The following is a 16,345-nucleotide window of genomic DNA, read 5'->3' on the forward strand; positions in this document are numbered from 1 at the left end:
ATATGACCACCATTCTTCAACCTTCTGAAAACTGGCAGCTAAGAATTGGGAATCAAATTATATGATCCCCAATGAATTATTGAGTATTATGGACCCACAACCTGAAACACCAATGAACCAATCAGCGGTGCTCGAGAGCCAATCAAGATTGGCTGGTTCTTGATTACCTGCTAGCAGAAGGAGGAGTTCGTGCAAAATTAAATGACTCTAATTGTTTCCTGAAAATTGATGATAATGGAAATGTGGTTGCATTATATAACTCTTTCTCATTTTGTTTACAACATGTTATAGTTGCACTATAACTTTATCAAATGTTGTCTATCACTATTGATGATATTATTGTTGTTAGACTTCTGTAAAGAAGAAGAGGTGACTCATTCTGTTTATTAGAATGATACCAATCACAAGTCATTGGACTTATCTTTATTTCCTTGCTATGCTTTTCTCTTCCTTTTTTTTTTTCTTTCTTTTCTTTTAACCTGTTATTTTTTTCTGTCCTAACCTTTCTACACCCCCTGGAATGGAACCACTGACTATACGTCAACGTTTTCTGAGCCACGGGGTGGTGTGGGAGTCTGCTCCACGTTCGGTATTGTCTCAGAAATCTATGCCACGTGCTCGGGCGATATCTTGTGGGGACTGCCTGGAATGCCTGATCTTGGCAACGCCCGATGACGCAATAAGCTAGGTGCCCCCCCTCCACCCACCTCCGGATGTGACGACCTGTCAGTGGACCAATCCTATGGCGCAGGAACCGGACATGTCCTGCCCTCAGACCTGTGATTGGTGCGAACTGTTGACTGGCAACTCCAAGTCACATGACTGCCGAAAAACTCTATAAAAGAGGCTGGATCGCTCGACCACGCGGGACCCTCACCGCCATCTTCCAACTAGCAACAAAGGGAATCCGCGGGACGCCGCTGGAGCTCTCAGGGTGGTGAATATTCTTTCTCTCTCAACTGTTTTCTTTACCTCTCTTTCTTTTACTTCCCTCTCTCTCTCTCTCTCTCTTCCTTGCTCATTGAGTTGCCTCATTGTTGGACTTAATAAAGTCAGAGTTAAGTTTGTTGGTACCGTGCCTCGGTTGTGCTTTGTCCGAACTCAAGGATCACGAATCTATTTTATTTCGGGTCAGGATTTTTGGGGGTGCTTTACCTGCAGGCAGGTTAAGCATACCGGGTGATAATTTGGCGGGCCCGCGTGGCGGGGGCTGTCTGCATTGAACCAGGCATGCTGCACGTGGGCTGCACTGGAGTTATTTATATTTTGGTGGGCCCTGCGCGCGGGCTGTCTGCATTGGACCAGGCACGCCGCACGTGGGCTGCACTGGAGTTACTAATTAGGCGGGTCTCTCTCTCGGGGACTGTCTGCCTTTTATTTCTAGATTTGCTTTTGAGGACTAATTAGGCGGGCCTACGACCTACGTAGGCTGTCTGCATTTTATTTCTAGATTTGCTTTTGAGGCGGACCTAAATCCGGAACCCGACACCAGGTGAAGCCACAGCCCTCTGTGAAGCTGGAACAGTCTTCTGCATAGCCATGACAAAATCCCGTGCTGTTACTGTAAGGGAAGCAATATCTAACTGCAGTTTCTCACTACTTGTGTAGATCTGAGGATAGCGGCGGCTCAAAGCGCAGACGACAGCTTCAGCACATAAGGATTTAATATCAGCACCGCAGTATCCTAATAAACAAAACAAGAATCAAATGTTACGCCAGTCTCAGGCAACACAGAAGTCAAGGCCAAGACTTCCAAAGTGCAACAATGAAAGACTTTGCATGCAGCCAAAAATTAACAAGTTAAGAGAGAATTTAAAGAGTTACTGCACTGCAAAGGAATTTTGTTAGGTGGCTCGCAGCCTGATATCCTGCGCTTATGAAGCAGCCTCCTAATCAAAACTTTACTCCCGAGGAAGATGCCCAAAACCCATTCAATGTTCTGAGAGACAACAAGAAAATTAAAAGAAGCATCTAACTTTGTTTGGTCCCAAGGGGTGCCAGCTGCCTCACTGCCTCGCTCTGCAGCAAGACACAAGAGCTCGGGTACTGCCTGCTACAAGCTCAGATTCCTTAGGACTCAGTTACATACAGTAACTCATTTTGTTTTCAAGCTTACCAACACATTTTTCAGCTAGCTCCTCCAGCAACATGTCCGATGGCTTAGGGGTCCAGTCTCGTGTGTGAATCTTGAAAAATCTCTTTTCTAGCCTGGAAACAAAATGGTTGCGTTTTAGTTTGTCCTAAGTTTTCTCTTAAAAAAAAAACCAAAAAAACCCCAAAAAAATCCCACAAAACCCCACAAAACCAAAAAACCCACAACACAAAACCCCAAAATTCCTCACATTAATACAAATACTTTTCTTATCTGCGAAACTTTTAAGTATTTTGAAGTTCGCTCAATATGCTCTCTGCTTTTTCAAGCAGAAAATTTAACAATTCTCAAATTGTTCCATTAAACTCTTTCTGGGGGGCTGCAGTGAAATAAAAGGCATTTATAGCTTCCATAAAAAGTCAGTTTCCGCAAGTATGAGACCTAATGGTCCTGAGGAAAAGACTGTAGTAAAAAAAATTATCTGCAATCAGAGATTCTTGAGCAAAGCAAATTCTCTCAAATGTAGCAAAATTTCATGGTGACAGTCTCATTAGTTCAGCACATTTGCTCTTCTGCCAGTTCATTCCAGGAAAGCAGTCCTAGCACTACCTTTCAAATTGCTACAGTTACTCTAAAGAATAACAATTATGAGACAAAGACTGTCACTGATCCAGAAAATGTCAAACGTTGTCTGTCCTCGTCTCTCATCTTAGCAAGACTGTCATTTAAGTATTGCCGGGTACACAGATTAATTATGGCAGATTTCTAGAATTCTTCCACAGCAGGGAATCACGTGCTAGATCTGTTTCACGGCATCTCCCCTCCTGTTTCTGAAAGCAGATTAAAACTGTAGGCAAATGTTTATACACTGTTTAGGGCACTTTTATTAGCCTCCAATCCAATACGCATTTTATCCTTTTTCCAAAAAGTGTGAATAAAAGAAAAAGAAATATCAGTGATAGCCAGAGAAAAACCACAAGAACAGGGTTCCAGTTTTGCACATTATCTTCCTCCTCCAATATTTTTTGGTTCCTGTACACCTGGTTTTCCTTGCTTAGCTATTGCCATTGGACTCAAAGCTTCCCAAGCCCTGCACCTGGGCAGCGTACTTCACATCGCTGTTCAAGTCCCTGTTACTAAGTACCAGTAAAAACATCAGATCCCAAAATACTTATAGGTATTCTCTCCCAGGACACCCAGCCTGGGAACAATCCAACACAGGTACATCCACTATCTATTCATAAACCAACAACTGAGAGCAAGAGCGCTTCAGGATGAACGTGCCTAAGGGGATTAAATAAGTAAGCAAACACAAACCGCTTTGGGAATGAAAAACCTTAATTCACTCCAGCACCAGCCTTGATAAAAGTTTTTGTCAGCAAAAAGAAATTCCCGCGTGCACACCATTTCTTTCATTTTCAAGATGAGGTAGCAGTAATTTACGGCTAATGCAGACTTTCCTCCTTAAACATTTCAATGGCTAGCAGCATGCCATTTTCTTGTCCGGTCCCAGTGAAACCAAAACTAATCCTACAGCTGACTACTTGTTGAAATCGTCTTCATCATATACATTCAGTACCAGATCTGCCCTCCACAGTACAGCACAGCCTCTCCAGATACCCGCTTCTGTCCAAGTTGTACAATACTGATTCTGACTTGAACTGCTCTGTGGTGTTGCACTGTTATGTGGTTTTGTTATAAAGACGGACTTTGCCACATTAGCATTAACGCCGAGTTGAAGTTCTGACCTCTTTGTTTGGCAAGCTGAAGAGGAACTCTCGATCAAAGCGTCCAGGTCTTCGTAAAGCAGGATCTATAGAGTCCAGTCTGTTGGTGGCTCCGATTACCACAATCTCTCCTCTGCTGCCTAAGCCGTCCATAAGCGCCAGAAGTGTGGATACAATAGAGCTAACAGGAAAATATAATTTTCATTCACTGGTTTAGTAAATTTTGTTACGTTCTACGTGACCTTCTCCAATGATCACTCAAAAAGGACAAGCTTTGATTGATGAGATGCTAAGCAGCGAAAGACTCATTTTTAAGACATAAAAAAAGAGATAAGGTAACACAGGCCTTGTGCTGATATCAGGCTTATGAACTGTTTTCAATTCTTGTTTAAAAATCATCTGAAATTTCGTAGCATTGAATTACTAGTTTTCAGGACAAATGAATGTGTCACATAAAGTTAAACAGGTTGTGCTCTTCTTTTCACAAAGATCAAGCAGCTCCTATGTAGATAAAAAAATGTTTTACCTATAAGCTTGGTCTTGCTTACTGGACCACGCAGGAGCAAGACCGTCTATCTCATCAAAGAAAATAATTGAAGGTCGCATCTGGTAGGCCTAGAATGATAACACAGGAATATTGACATAAGTAAACCAGCACTATTTTAAAGAGAAAAATGCGTGAAAAATGTTATCGTTGGAAAGTGGCTGGAACTAGATTTTTCAGAACAGCACCAGGGACCTCTACTAATGGAGCTAATGGAGTAAGTGGCACGAGTAACAGAAGACAGCAGCCTCTGTCAACCCACTGAGACTGGGGAACAGGAAACAAATCATACCAGTAGTTTTTACCGCTATTTGGCAACCACCGAGAAGAGACGGGACTTAATTCAACTACAGGTTCTGGAAGCAAGCTTCTGTTATGAATTTAAATGACCACGCTTCCAGCTTGCATCTGTTTCCCTCTGATCTAAAGCCACCGTCTCTTGCCTCTTGCAACCTCTTTTTGTGGCTGGGTTGTGGTGCTTTGTTGTTTGGTTTTGTTTCTTTTTTTTTGGGGGGGGCGGGGGCGGGCGGTGTTTGCTTTGTGAGGGTTTTCTCATTTGTTTTATTAACCTTTCCCAATACATCTCGAGATTTCAAGCCCCTAAAAAACCCACTGAAAAGGGAAACACTGACAAACCCATTTCAGTGGCAGGAACTGACAAAACACAAAAAGGAGTGAGTTCTTCTTAAAAATACTGACCACGGAAAATTACAGTTACAACTCAGAACACACGGCGCATTTCAACCTTACCTGATCAAATAATAAACGAAGCCGTTGCTCAGATTCCCCCAGCCATTTCCTCAGGCAGTCAGCACCATTTCTCGCAAAAAAGGCTATTCTCCTGTCACCTTGGCTACATGCATTAGCAAGTGCCCGAGCAACCAGTGTCTTTCCAGTCCCTGGTGGACCATAGAATAGACAGCCTCTGCAATTAAAAAAAGAAGATTCACATAAGAAAAAAAACATCACGGAAAAGTACCTATTATAGCCCCCATCCCTAAAATGCACAACTCTCCGAACCAAAACACTTCATGTAGAATACAGCAGTAACAGCTGATGTGGGAGAAAAGTCAAAACAGACGGAACTTTTGTGTTCCTACACAATTCAACAAGGCAGTAAATGAAATGAATAAAAAGAGAATAACGCAGATGTACAAAACCTCGAGGAAAGATCGTAGTGTCCCAGAAGGACACTTCCAAAACGGCTGACAAACTAACAGGGGTGTTTACAGCACAGCGGAGCCAAACAAGAACAAACTTCAGTGCAGAATCTGAGACTGGGCTAACTTATGAATCACCAGGTCATTCTTCAGTGATACACTGCATATTCATTCTTATTTGCACAAAAGGCAAGGTTTGATAGTAAAACATTTCATTCTCCCTTAAAAAGCTTTAAGTTACTGGATTTGGTGTCCCAGACCATCCATTGCTGATGAGAAATGAGGAGGAAGTCTAAAGCTGGGAGGGTACTCTGCATTTCCAGATTAAATACAGCCATCAACTCGAAAAGCCAATACACTGCTGTTTCAAAAAGGATTTCAATGAATAAAGCAGCAAAACACTGAAAGATCTTCTTGTCATTATTTGTAATACTTTCAAAGTTACTGAAAGCAAGGAATTGAAAGTCGTATTTCAATATACCATGATGGAGTTTTGCTGACCAAAAATATATAAAGCTAACAAATCTCTAATGATTTCATTCCATAACGCAGAACTACTTTAGCTGTCTAAGAAGTGGACAGATTCTTATTTTAGCCCAAGCACAACAAACATTGCAAGGTTCTAGCTGCAAGTCCTATCAATTGTAAAATTGATACTTGAGCACTGGAAAAAAAAAAAGAGTCGGTGGGAGAGAGAACTGGACTTCCAAGCAACAAATTACAGTTGACTACCAGTAGATGCTTCCTTCCTGCTTATTAACTAATCAAGTTGACTTGTACATCCTTTGAACATATATATATGCTATCCGTTTTTAAGAAATTACTTTACTACTGCCAAAAAACCCCATCACCACTGCTGAAAATTTTGAAGCATGGTAACGTATTGATACCTCTGTTGAATATTCTCCTGAAAACGGGTGAGTTAGAACTTCTCGTTTTAAACAATGTCTGTTACCTTGGAGGCTGAATTTTGGATCTCTCAAAGACTTCTGGGTAAAGCAAGGGAAAAATGACCATCTCTTTTAAGGCTGAAATGTGGTCAGAAAGACCACCCACGCCATCAAACGGTACCTAAAGATAAATTCAACAGAACACATTTTGCATGTTAAAGAAAGCTGCAACCTCGATAAGGTACCATCAGAAATTATATGTTAGCACAGAGGAAATGTTCTGGGCAATTTTCAAACTGCTTGAGAGAAAACTGTAAACCCAGGGAGCTGTAGACAGCACGTTACTGAAAGCTTTCATAAACACTGGAAACATCTCACCGCCACAACTAAAAATACTCACCGAACAATCGATTTGCACTGGATGAACATCAGCCAGACTTGCTCCAATTTTCGTTCGATCCTTGTCAATTCCCTTTAAGTCATCTTTCCCAAAGTTTAGCGGAAGACACCTGGTTTGAATGAAGGAGAAAGAGAACGGTACTTTGTACCTTAAGATGCAGCTACAAGATTTTTGCTTTCATAATGATGGCAAGGGAATGTAGAAGACCTTATAAATGAGCATACGCTTCCTAAGCAGTTAAATATTCATTTGAAAATTAAAGTACACACTAAGTAATATCAAAATTTAAGTGAACTCTATCTCAGAGATCTATTAAGTTTCCAGATCGCTGTACTCCTTATGAATCTGACTTCAAGGTACATCACGTGATTTTCCTTGTGGCAGCAAAATTTCATTGTTCTTAGGAAGGTAAAATGATTAACTATTTTGCAAATAAACCTCATAAACAAATTACTCGTTTTGTCCAATCTCTCTCTCTCACACACACACAAATCGAGTGTCACTTACCATTAGGTATCTGCTCTGTGAAACATAAACCTTTCGAACTCATTTAAGATTTGGTTTCAAAAAACCCTTCCTTCCATTACCATCTGCTTTCAAGGATGCTAAACAAAGAGCTCCTATTGAGCAAGAGACAGCACTCTGCATGCTCTAACTGCTGACAAGATCCAAAACCCCTTTGTCGTTACTATTGCAATTTACAGTTTATAATTTCATTTAGCATTTTTCTTGTTTAAGGACAGTTTCATACAGAAACATGAACCGATTCCAAAATGAAACGAGAATCAGTATTTGAGTGATTAAAAAGAAAAAATCCACTGAAACTTCCACACAGGCTCTCCCCCTAACTGAATTATCTTCAGCTTTAAGAAAATAATTGGCATCCTTCAAGATTAAACAGTCTAAGATTTTGAGAGGGAGATTCTGGCTACAATTCCAGAACAAAAGAATTTCAGTTACACAGTTTCAGCCACCGCCTCCATAATCACCTTATAAGTGACCAAAAAATACGGCATTTTTAAAAATTCTAATGGCCCACAAAAAGCATAGTCTCCTCTCCCATTATTTGTTTTTTTAATACCTTCAGACTACCACGGCAAGAATCATACTATTAATCTGTAATTACCACCAATCCAAAAATGCTTGAAAGCATTATTCAGTAATATGACTGATAGCGATAGTTCTTCTTTATCAGTAGTGCTAACCATACACCAACCTGTCAGTTCTTTTGCAGCAAGAGCCTTGTGACTGAGCACTTCTAAACGAATCTCTCTCTCCGACAGGTGAAGACCGGCCCGAAAAACGTCTCTTTCGTTGTTTTGGTTCTGTTGAAAGCAAAGAATTTAGCATAATGGTGCAAACAAGTTTAAGAGAAAGCAGGACAGCGAAAGAGGCAGAAAATGTGATGTTTCACCCATCTCTAATTTCAAGGGAAGTTTCAAGGGATTTGGAGGCGGTGACATTTATTTTTTAAATCAGTGCACAGGAGAAGTGAAAGAACACACACCTGCTTTATAAGGAGAACTGAAAACCACAAGAGTAAGAGTAGTAAGTCTGTTTAATTACTATTCTTTCAAGAATACACAGGTCATTTTTGAAGTGAAAAACAACAATAAGTATGCCAAATGGCAAAGAAAGATAATGTGCACAGGATACATGCATTTAATAAAATTCATTTGCAGAATAAAGGTAAGAAATTTAAACAGAAGTTGAGTATGCGTACGTATTTTCATTAAATTAAAAAAACCCTCACTTATATGCCAAAAATGAACTCTTAAGAGAAACTGTGCATATAACCTACTTTCCAATGGAGCTTGATAGCGCTGAACGGTTTTCCTCTGCCTGGAGGGGTAATGCTTTCGAGTGTCTTCATCATCATCATCTTCTTTCGCTTCACTTTCTTTCGATGAAACTACTGTATAGCGACATACCATCAAACTGTTTGAGTACTGTTGCAAATTCTATTACATTCAAAATGCACTACACAGATGCTTATAGGTTTTACTATTACCTTCATGTTAATGACACAATAGATCTCAAAACCTGCAAAACCTTAAGATCAATTTATGCGAGACACATTCTAGAAATTACAAAACACAGGGAAGCATATATATAGATATTGTTCTGTCCTCGCTGAAATTGCTGGGTGACTTCTCATCAGTCTTAGTAACAACAATTCTGTCATCCGGCTTAAGTAAGATGCAGCTCCTAGGAAAACCACTATTTCAGAAAGTCATTCCTTGTTAATTTGAGAAAGCTGTTCAAGGAAATGTTTTTAGTACTAATACTAAAATAATATAGCGGTAAGGCTAAGCATGGTAATCTAGCTCCACGTCCTAGTTCTGCCACAGATTACATAAGCAATAATTGCCAAGTCACAGGTTTGAGCTGCCCCCATCAGTTTCCTAATTGAAAACGCCAGAGTTTTCACTTTGACCACAAATGAGTTGCCGCATACTCTTTCCTTCCCACTCAACATACTATTTAACTCCTTTCTACGAGTCTCTCCTGCCCAACATGCTGAGATCCACACCCTTGAACCAAGCCATATAGTTCCTCCCTCTAGACTGCCCACGCCTTGTGTTAAAGCTGCTCTCATTAAAGCCTTGAGCTGATGCTCTCCTAACTAGATCTCCAAATGATGAGCCAGCTGTGCTTCTCCCTTACCAGTCACAAGCCCTTGGCACACCTGATCATGTTTCTTTTGCTAGTGCCTTTCCCTACCTTGGTTTCTTTAGCTCAGCCACAGGCTGGACTCCTCCTGTGGCTCCAGGTGTTCTCTCGCTGCTCTATGAGGAGGTGTGATCACCGAGGTGCGCACCTGGGAGCCACAGGCTAGGTCTGAACTAACAACAGGCCACGGACTGTTCTCTGGCCTGTTCTTGATTCGGAACAAGATCACCTCAGTGCTCATTAATACCTGGACATGTAGCCTGAACCTTTCTGTGAGTCTCCATTGCCAGCAGTCAAGTCTTACACGGTCTGTGTAACATGTACAAGATACTGCCCTCACTGGGTATTGCATACATCAGCTCTTATTCAAGTTCTGATGGTCAGACACGTGATAAGGCACAGGGCATAGCCAGTCAAGCATAGTGACCAGCAAACTATTTACACGTGACTGGTCCTTTTTCTCCCCTTGCCCCTCTATTTTCCCACTCTTGTTCCTCCAAACATCATCTAAACCCCTCCCTTGTCCCACCTTTGGTTCCTGCCCTAAAGATCCCATAATAAGGCCTGTGTGAACTGCTTTTCCCCTGCATCCCACAGTATGTCCCACCCCTAGGCAATAACCCCTTAGTCCGCAAGGTGATCTGGAGTGCTGCCCCCCATCACTCATCCAGATGGGTTCCACACCTCGCCACCGGGGCTGAGGGCTCTGCTGGGACAGCCGTGGGAGGGACCCACACAAGGGGGCTGTTCCTCCTTGATTTGAGTCCTTCATTTGTGTCCCTGCCTGCTATTGTGCACACGCACCCACCCCCCCACGGTGCTCCTCTGGGCTTCTGCAGACAGGACTGTGGTGGGATGATGGCCCTGGGAGTAGCCCGGCACGGTATTATTTGGGCTCCCCCTCCTGCCACTGTCTCTCTCAGCTCCGTTGTGGCTGGGCAGAGGAGGTCTATCACAAAACCTAACACTGATCATCGGCTCAACTATCATCCTTTTCTGTCCTTAAGTACCGTCTTGCCCCATTCTGTTCCATCCAGAAAGCTCCTACAAGGATCGTTGGACTGACTGCCTTAATCACAACTATCATTCTCCTTAAAACTTCAAAGTTTTTGCCCCTCACTTCAAACAGAAATACGGCCTTGTACGATTTAACCTTACTCCTCGTGTTATTTCCCACTGAGTACCGGGATGACAGCTCCTAATTACAGGCCCACACAGCACCTTCCACTCACTACCTGCTAAACACAAAAATGAACAACACTATCTTCTCCCCTGCTGATCTTCATGCTCGGGAGGAGCTTTCCATACACATCTGGCAGCCCACCTTACTTCCTGAAAATTCTCCCTGTGCTGCTCAAAACTGAAAACTGTCATGCTCCTGCTGGAGCGACATCATTCTTTCTGAGTAATACCGTCCCTTTCTTTGTATTCCAACCTGTCCACAGCCATCTGCTGCCTTTTAACTTGGAAGCATTTTGGAACAGCACCATTTATTTTTTTCTTTCTCTGGATACCTGTTCTGAGTTCACTACAGTACAGCCCTAGAGTCTGTCACTAGGGCTTGTAATGTCAACAGCAATACAGATTCTTTTTAATAGATGAAAAATACTCAGTAGTTCAGCTCATCTCAACTGTTTAAGACAATGCTTTTGGCCTGAGCAGAGTAAAGAAAATTTAAAACAGAACTAGCCTACCTTGATTATCAGCCATTTCTTCATCAGCTCTTTGGATTTCTTTCTTTCCTCGGGAGTACCTATCGAGGTTCTCCTAATTAAAAGAAACAAGAAAGATCAGTTACAAATATGCAGAAAACCTGACACGGGCATTATTTGGTGCCTATATAGTAACATTATCAAGGCACTCCATATACACAAAAGATTCAAGCGAGGTACGGGAGGAGAGAAAAGGAACATCGTTATGGCACCCAGGATTACTAGCAAAAATTTCTTCTTTACAATAGAGTTGAATACCTGTGAGAGTTAAATACTTATCCAGATACAAAATCAAGTGCATCAATTAATCACAGGTTAATAATTCAAGAGTATGGCAGAACCCAGGGAAAAGCGATTCCTAGCAGACAAAAAAATAAACAAGCCCTGAACCAGCTGTTTGTAATGTGTCCATGCAAAAATCACAGGGCAATTCAGAAAGTGTGGTAGAAGACATGTATTTCAGCATATCACTGTTCTTTCATGTCTTCTGAAGAAGGTATTTCCTCCACCCTTAGAGTGTATCTATAGCACGACCATAACAGTAAGATGGTAAATTAGAATTAGAGAGCAAAAACAAACGTGATTTTAGACTACGCTATTCTTTGGAAGAAGTTATTTCAGCTAAATTAAAATTACAACTAAATACTTTCCCTATGTGAAACACACTACTCGCATATAGAAATAGTAAAATAAATGAGTATCTACTTCCTCTGCGTCGTGGAACGCCCTAAGGTCTCGCGTCACTCGCCATCTACGCGCCTTCTCCGTGTCATCCATTTTTTGCCAAGACTGCTTCTGCAGTACTAAGATAAAAAGTTGACATGTAGCAGCAAAGATTGGCAAGTACAAAAACATTTAAAGCAGTACACATAACCAGTATGACACTTCAATACACTATGCACAAAGCAAGAGTCATTGACACTTAGCCAAATTGTCAAACACTACTTAAAAATTACATCAAATGTTTACTTTTTTTATAGAGAGATTCAAGAACAAGCGTTTGAGGATTTGCAAGCATACACTGTTTTCAGGTTTATTTTCCCCTCTCACTGAACACAGTAAAAAGAAAAATCTGTTTTAGTAGGAGAAAAAGAATTCTGAAGATCATAGTAAGAGAACAGGAAGAAATTACTGCAGTTTTTAATAGCACTTAAGTTGCTCTGCATGATAGCATGAAGTCATTTTTAGTTCACAGCCTTCCTCAGATAACAGGTTGCTTATTCTGCTCTTAACTGTAATTTAAGTTTTGTGTTGGTTTTCCATGACTATATACGCTGGAAAAAACAGCCCACTGCTGCTAACGCTTCACAAACCTTTCAGAAAACAATGTCAATTTGGGCTTCACAAAGAGAACTAAGCCATGGACAGACAGGCAAAAACACTAGGACTATTTCACTTCGGCTGTATCCAACTGTCCTCGGTATCTTAACTCAACCGAGCGTTATGAAAATATTTGTAAGCATAGAAGAAAAGTTAGTTAAGAACGAAGGTGCTTCCGATGCGAAGAAAATTGATTTAGAGGGCAAGTGAAATCTACCGGAAGTCACAACCTGAAGTGATCATTTTTTGTTCACAAGACAACACATAAACCCACCCAGCCCATACACAGAAGATGCTCTAGTATGAAGATCTTTCCGCAACTGGCAATCCCAAAGCGGAGACACCAGTGGCCAATTTAAAGCTTGGCTGCGCCCAACTTCTTTCCACATTGAGCACCTTTCAAATACATCCTCCCACACATACTCTCAAACCTGGAAGTCTTAAACAGCCACAAGCACCTATTTCCAAAAACACGCAGGTTAAACAGCTTGGCTGCAAAGTACAAAGGCCCGCACCTTACATACATCAATATATTAGCAATAATTTACAGGACACACTGGCGCAGGCAGAGGAGGAGACCCTACCTGATCAACGGCAAAGGAACGTTAGCAGTGGTTGCTAACAACAGCCCGAATGTCCCAAGCTGCACGACCCTGGTGGAACCGTTACTATGGAGGGCACCTGCCGCCCAGCCATTATGACCACGACGTGACTGTATACATAGGGAAGACTCAGCCTAACCACTGAATACATTCAGCTCTTGCTGACAGGAATACCGCCACCTTCCTCTGTTGTCAAAAGAAGGAGAAAGTCCCTAGCCAATACTGTGCCGCAGCACAAAGGCTTGCTAATAAGGCTCATTTTAGTAGCTACGCAAGATAATGAAAAACAAAACAAAACAAAACACTTACTTTGTTGTAAGTTTGTCAAACAAAACAGATAGATTGACTTGTAGTGGTGTAATGACTTTGTCGAAGTCTGCAGCTTCGGCGGACCTCCAAATCCCCATTTTCTTCATGGACCTGCTCTGCAGCTTTTGCGTCAGCTCTGGTCTTCAGCGTTCTGTTGACTGCAATGCATAAATAGATAAAATATTTTGGGAGAGAAAATGTGTTATTCCCTTTATTTCACCGTTGCTCTAGTAAAACCTAAAAAAAATCTGCAGTGGATTGTTTTCTTGCTTTAAATACTAAATTAGAAGTTGTCATGACCACAGCATTCAACTTAAATTCCTTAGGTTTAAACTACCTACTTAAAAGCCTCACTTGTATAGCTTTTTAATAGACCGGAAAGCTCATCTGATGAAAACAAACACGCAACTTCTGCTCCGTGCAGGAGGCAAGTTTATTCCAGTTACTTCTTTCTGGAAAAGTGAAAACAACAAATCTCTCTCTCTAAGGTTGTTTACGTGAGAAGCCTTGTCTTAAGATGCGTGTTTTTAGTACGCTGTTCAAGCGTGCGTCACTTTCATTTGCTGCATCATGACACAAAAGCTCTAGAAGATAAGAAATGTCTCAAGATAAACTCCCAAATACCAAAGAACTCAAACACTTGCCTGCTTTAAAAAAAGATCTGCCCGCTCTTTACCACACAGCATCCTTTGCAACGGGTCCGTTCCTTGCACTATCATTAAAACAGTTAAGAGAGGTCAGGGAGAAAGCAGTGCACAATTAGAACTCGAATTACTACACACAGAGTGCATTTCAGGCCCCTTCCCGCGTTCAGCCCCCCGTCTGGCAGGACACTGCCTGGAAATAACAGAGGTTTTCCCAGCTGCCAGCAAGCGGCCTCACGGCACCGAGCCTGCTTGTGTACTCAGCACGGCGATGCGGTTCCAAGGTAAATGGCTGAACTTCAGTGATGCCTTCCCCACGTCACCGTGTTTGCACGTCTCATGACTGAATTACTTTTTAACTCACGTACATTAGAATACTGCAATAATCCCTCCTATTTGCAAGAACGAATTTCAATTAACTTGTGTCCTGCAGAATCCAGAAAATCCATGTCACAAAGAAACCTGAGCTAAGGAACAGATTCTCTAGTGCCTAAGAGTAGGCTGGAATTCATGCTGCATTCTCCCCAAGCCTGAAAGGAATTAATAGCATATCCTCCTATTTGCACCCACCTCCTTTCATAAAACTCATAGGAAATTCATTAGCTTTGAGATATCTAGTCTCACAACTTCAGCTCATTTTGATTGATGCCTTCAGAAGGTTTTGGGGCCGAGTTAAAAAGACAGTGACCAACCGCAATCCTTCTCAGAAACCAGGCTAAAAAGGAATCCTAGGGAGTTGCCACTACTTACCTTCTTTCTATTCTTCTTTTTTTCTTGGTCTGATTTCGGCTTGGCCAACTGCCTACATTAAGAAAGAGGACAGAGGAGAGAAGGGAGAAAAGAATTATTCTATTAGAATTATCGTATCCAAGTATCGGATCGTATTGTTTCCCATCCAGACTAGGGAACCTGACCAAGTTTGTAATCCAGTGCTCCACATCACGCAAAGAAGAGCCTGTGGACCACACAAAGGATTCAGATCCAAAGTCTGCTGCATACCATATGCAGGCAGTTCTATAAGGACATAAATTTCCTAACCTGCTAATCTTGAAGTCTCAATAGTGCAAACAACATCTCAGTAACCAAAGCAGAGGAGAGATCTCAAAGGAGTCGGGAAAAGATGCGTGTTTTTTATACAAGCAGAAGACTCACTAAGCAGAGTGATTCTAGTCCTAAGAAACTGGCGCCAACACTAACACCATACTCCCACACAGATTTTTAGCTGTACATTCATCATGATGTGACTCACTCTGCATGCTTTCACTTTTAATTCTATGAATTGAAGGGAGATTGGACGTCTACAAATACAATACCTCGTAAAGTGTCTTCCGTTAACATTTTCACTTAATATTTCCATGCTTTTGTCAAAGCTAGAGTCTGAACAGGGCAGCCTGTTTTTTCTCATCCATCTTAAACAGTGTCCATTGAAACATTCCATTTTGCCAGAGGGAAATTCCTAGGGAAAGAAGGAAATAAGAACATATTTATCTGAACCATCTATGTTGAACTAAGAAGGACATTCTCCCTCACTTAGGCAAGTTTATTCTGTAACTCTCCTGACTCGATAGTGTCGCAACTAACAGCAGGCAAACCTTGAATCACTTCTGCACCAGCAAGCAGCTCTCAGAAAAAAAAAAACAACAAACAACAGCTTTCAAAGCTAAAGCTCTCCTCCGCCACGCTTTTCTTGAGGACAACTTGAGCTTAACATCCTTTGGAAAAATTATTGCGGCAAAGCCTTTCATCGAAACTTACTGTTTCATGAAAAAAAGAACACCTCTTATTTCAAAATTGGTTCCGAGGAGCAGTCAGGCTTGACCTGGCATGTCCTGGGATTAAAATCTAGTTAGGAGAGTTTCTCTCCTATCTCCATTCCATTTATAACTGCATTTGAAAAGACATGAAAAGATTTCCTTCAAGAGGACGGCATTTATCCATGGGAAACCAAAGGGAACTCACGATACACTTTTTTACGGCTGTTGATCTTGTTCACATTGGTATTTCTGCAAGGAGGATGAGTACAGATGGGTTTGCCTCTGCGCTGCCAGTTGTTTTTCTTCCAGTGCTTCAGCCGGCCCCACAGGGCAGTTGCTACCTTCCACGAGTCAGTATACAGGTAGGTTACTGGCCATTTTTCTCACTCAGCAATGTCTACAGCCAGCTGGATGGCTTGTACTTCTGCCAACTGACTTGACTCACCTTCTCCCTAAGCCGCTTCTGCCACGGTGCTTCTCATTCTCTGACAGTCTATTGTATGGTGGGGCCTCTTCAG

General features: G+C 41.7%; 1 protein-coding gene across 1 annotated transcript; it reads right to left on the reverse strand.

The window, feature by feature from the left end:
- Positions 1 to 1,469: 1,469 nt before the first annotated feature.
- On the reverse strand, positions 1,470 to 15,478 carry LOC137677531 (ATPase family AAA domain-containing protein 2-like). Its single transcript, XM_068424837.1, is given in 17 exon segments — positions 1,470 to 1,684; positions 2,117 to 2,186; positions 2,188 to 2,208; positions 3,841 to 4,000; positions 4,346 to 4,434; positions 5,114 to 5,288; positions 6,479 to 6,594; positions 6,814 to 7,042; positions 8,030 to 8,138; positions 8,615 to 8,728; positions 11,181 to 11,253; positions 11,904 to 11,981; positions 11,983 to 12,001; positions 13,430 to 13,458; positions 13,460 to 13,587; positions 14,820 to 14,875; positions 15,387 to 15,478. Coding segments are annotated over 17 exon segments (1,773 nt in total).
- Between the last annotated feature and the right edge of the window lie 867 nt (positions 15,479 to 16,345).

This window comes from Nyctibius grandis, unplaced genomic scaffold, assembly GCF_013368605.1.
Source record: "Nyctibius grandis isolate bNycGra1 unplaced genomic scaffold, bNycGra1.pri scaffold_88_arrow_ctg1, whole genome shotgun sequence".
Classification (NCBI taxonomy): Eukaryota; Metazoa; Chordata; class Aves; order Nyctibiiformes; family Nyctibiidae; genus Nyctibius; species Nyctibius grandis.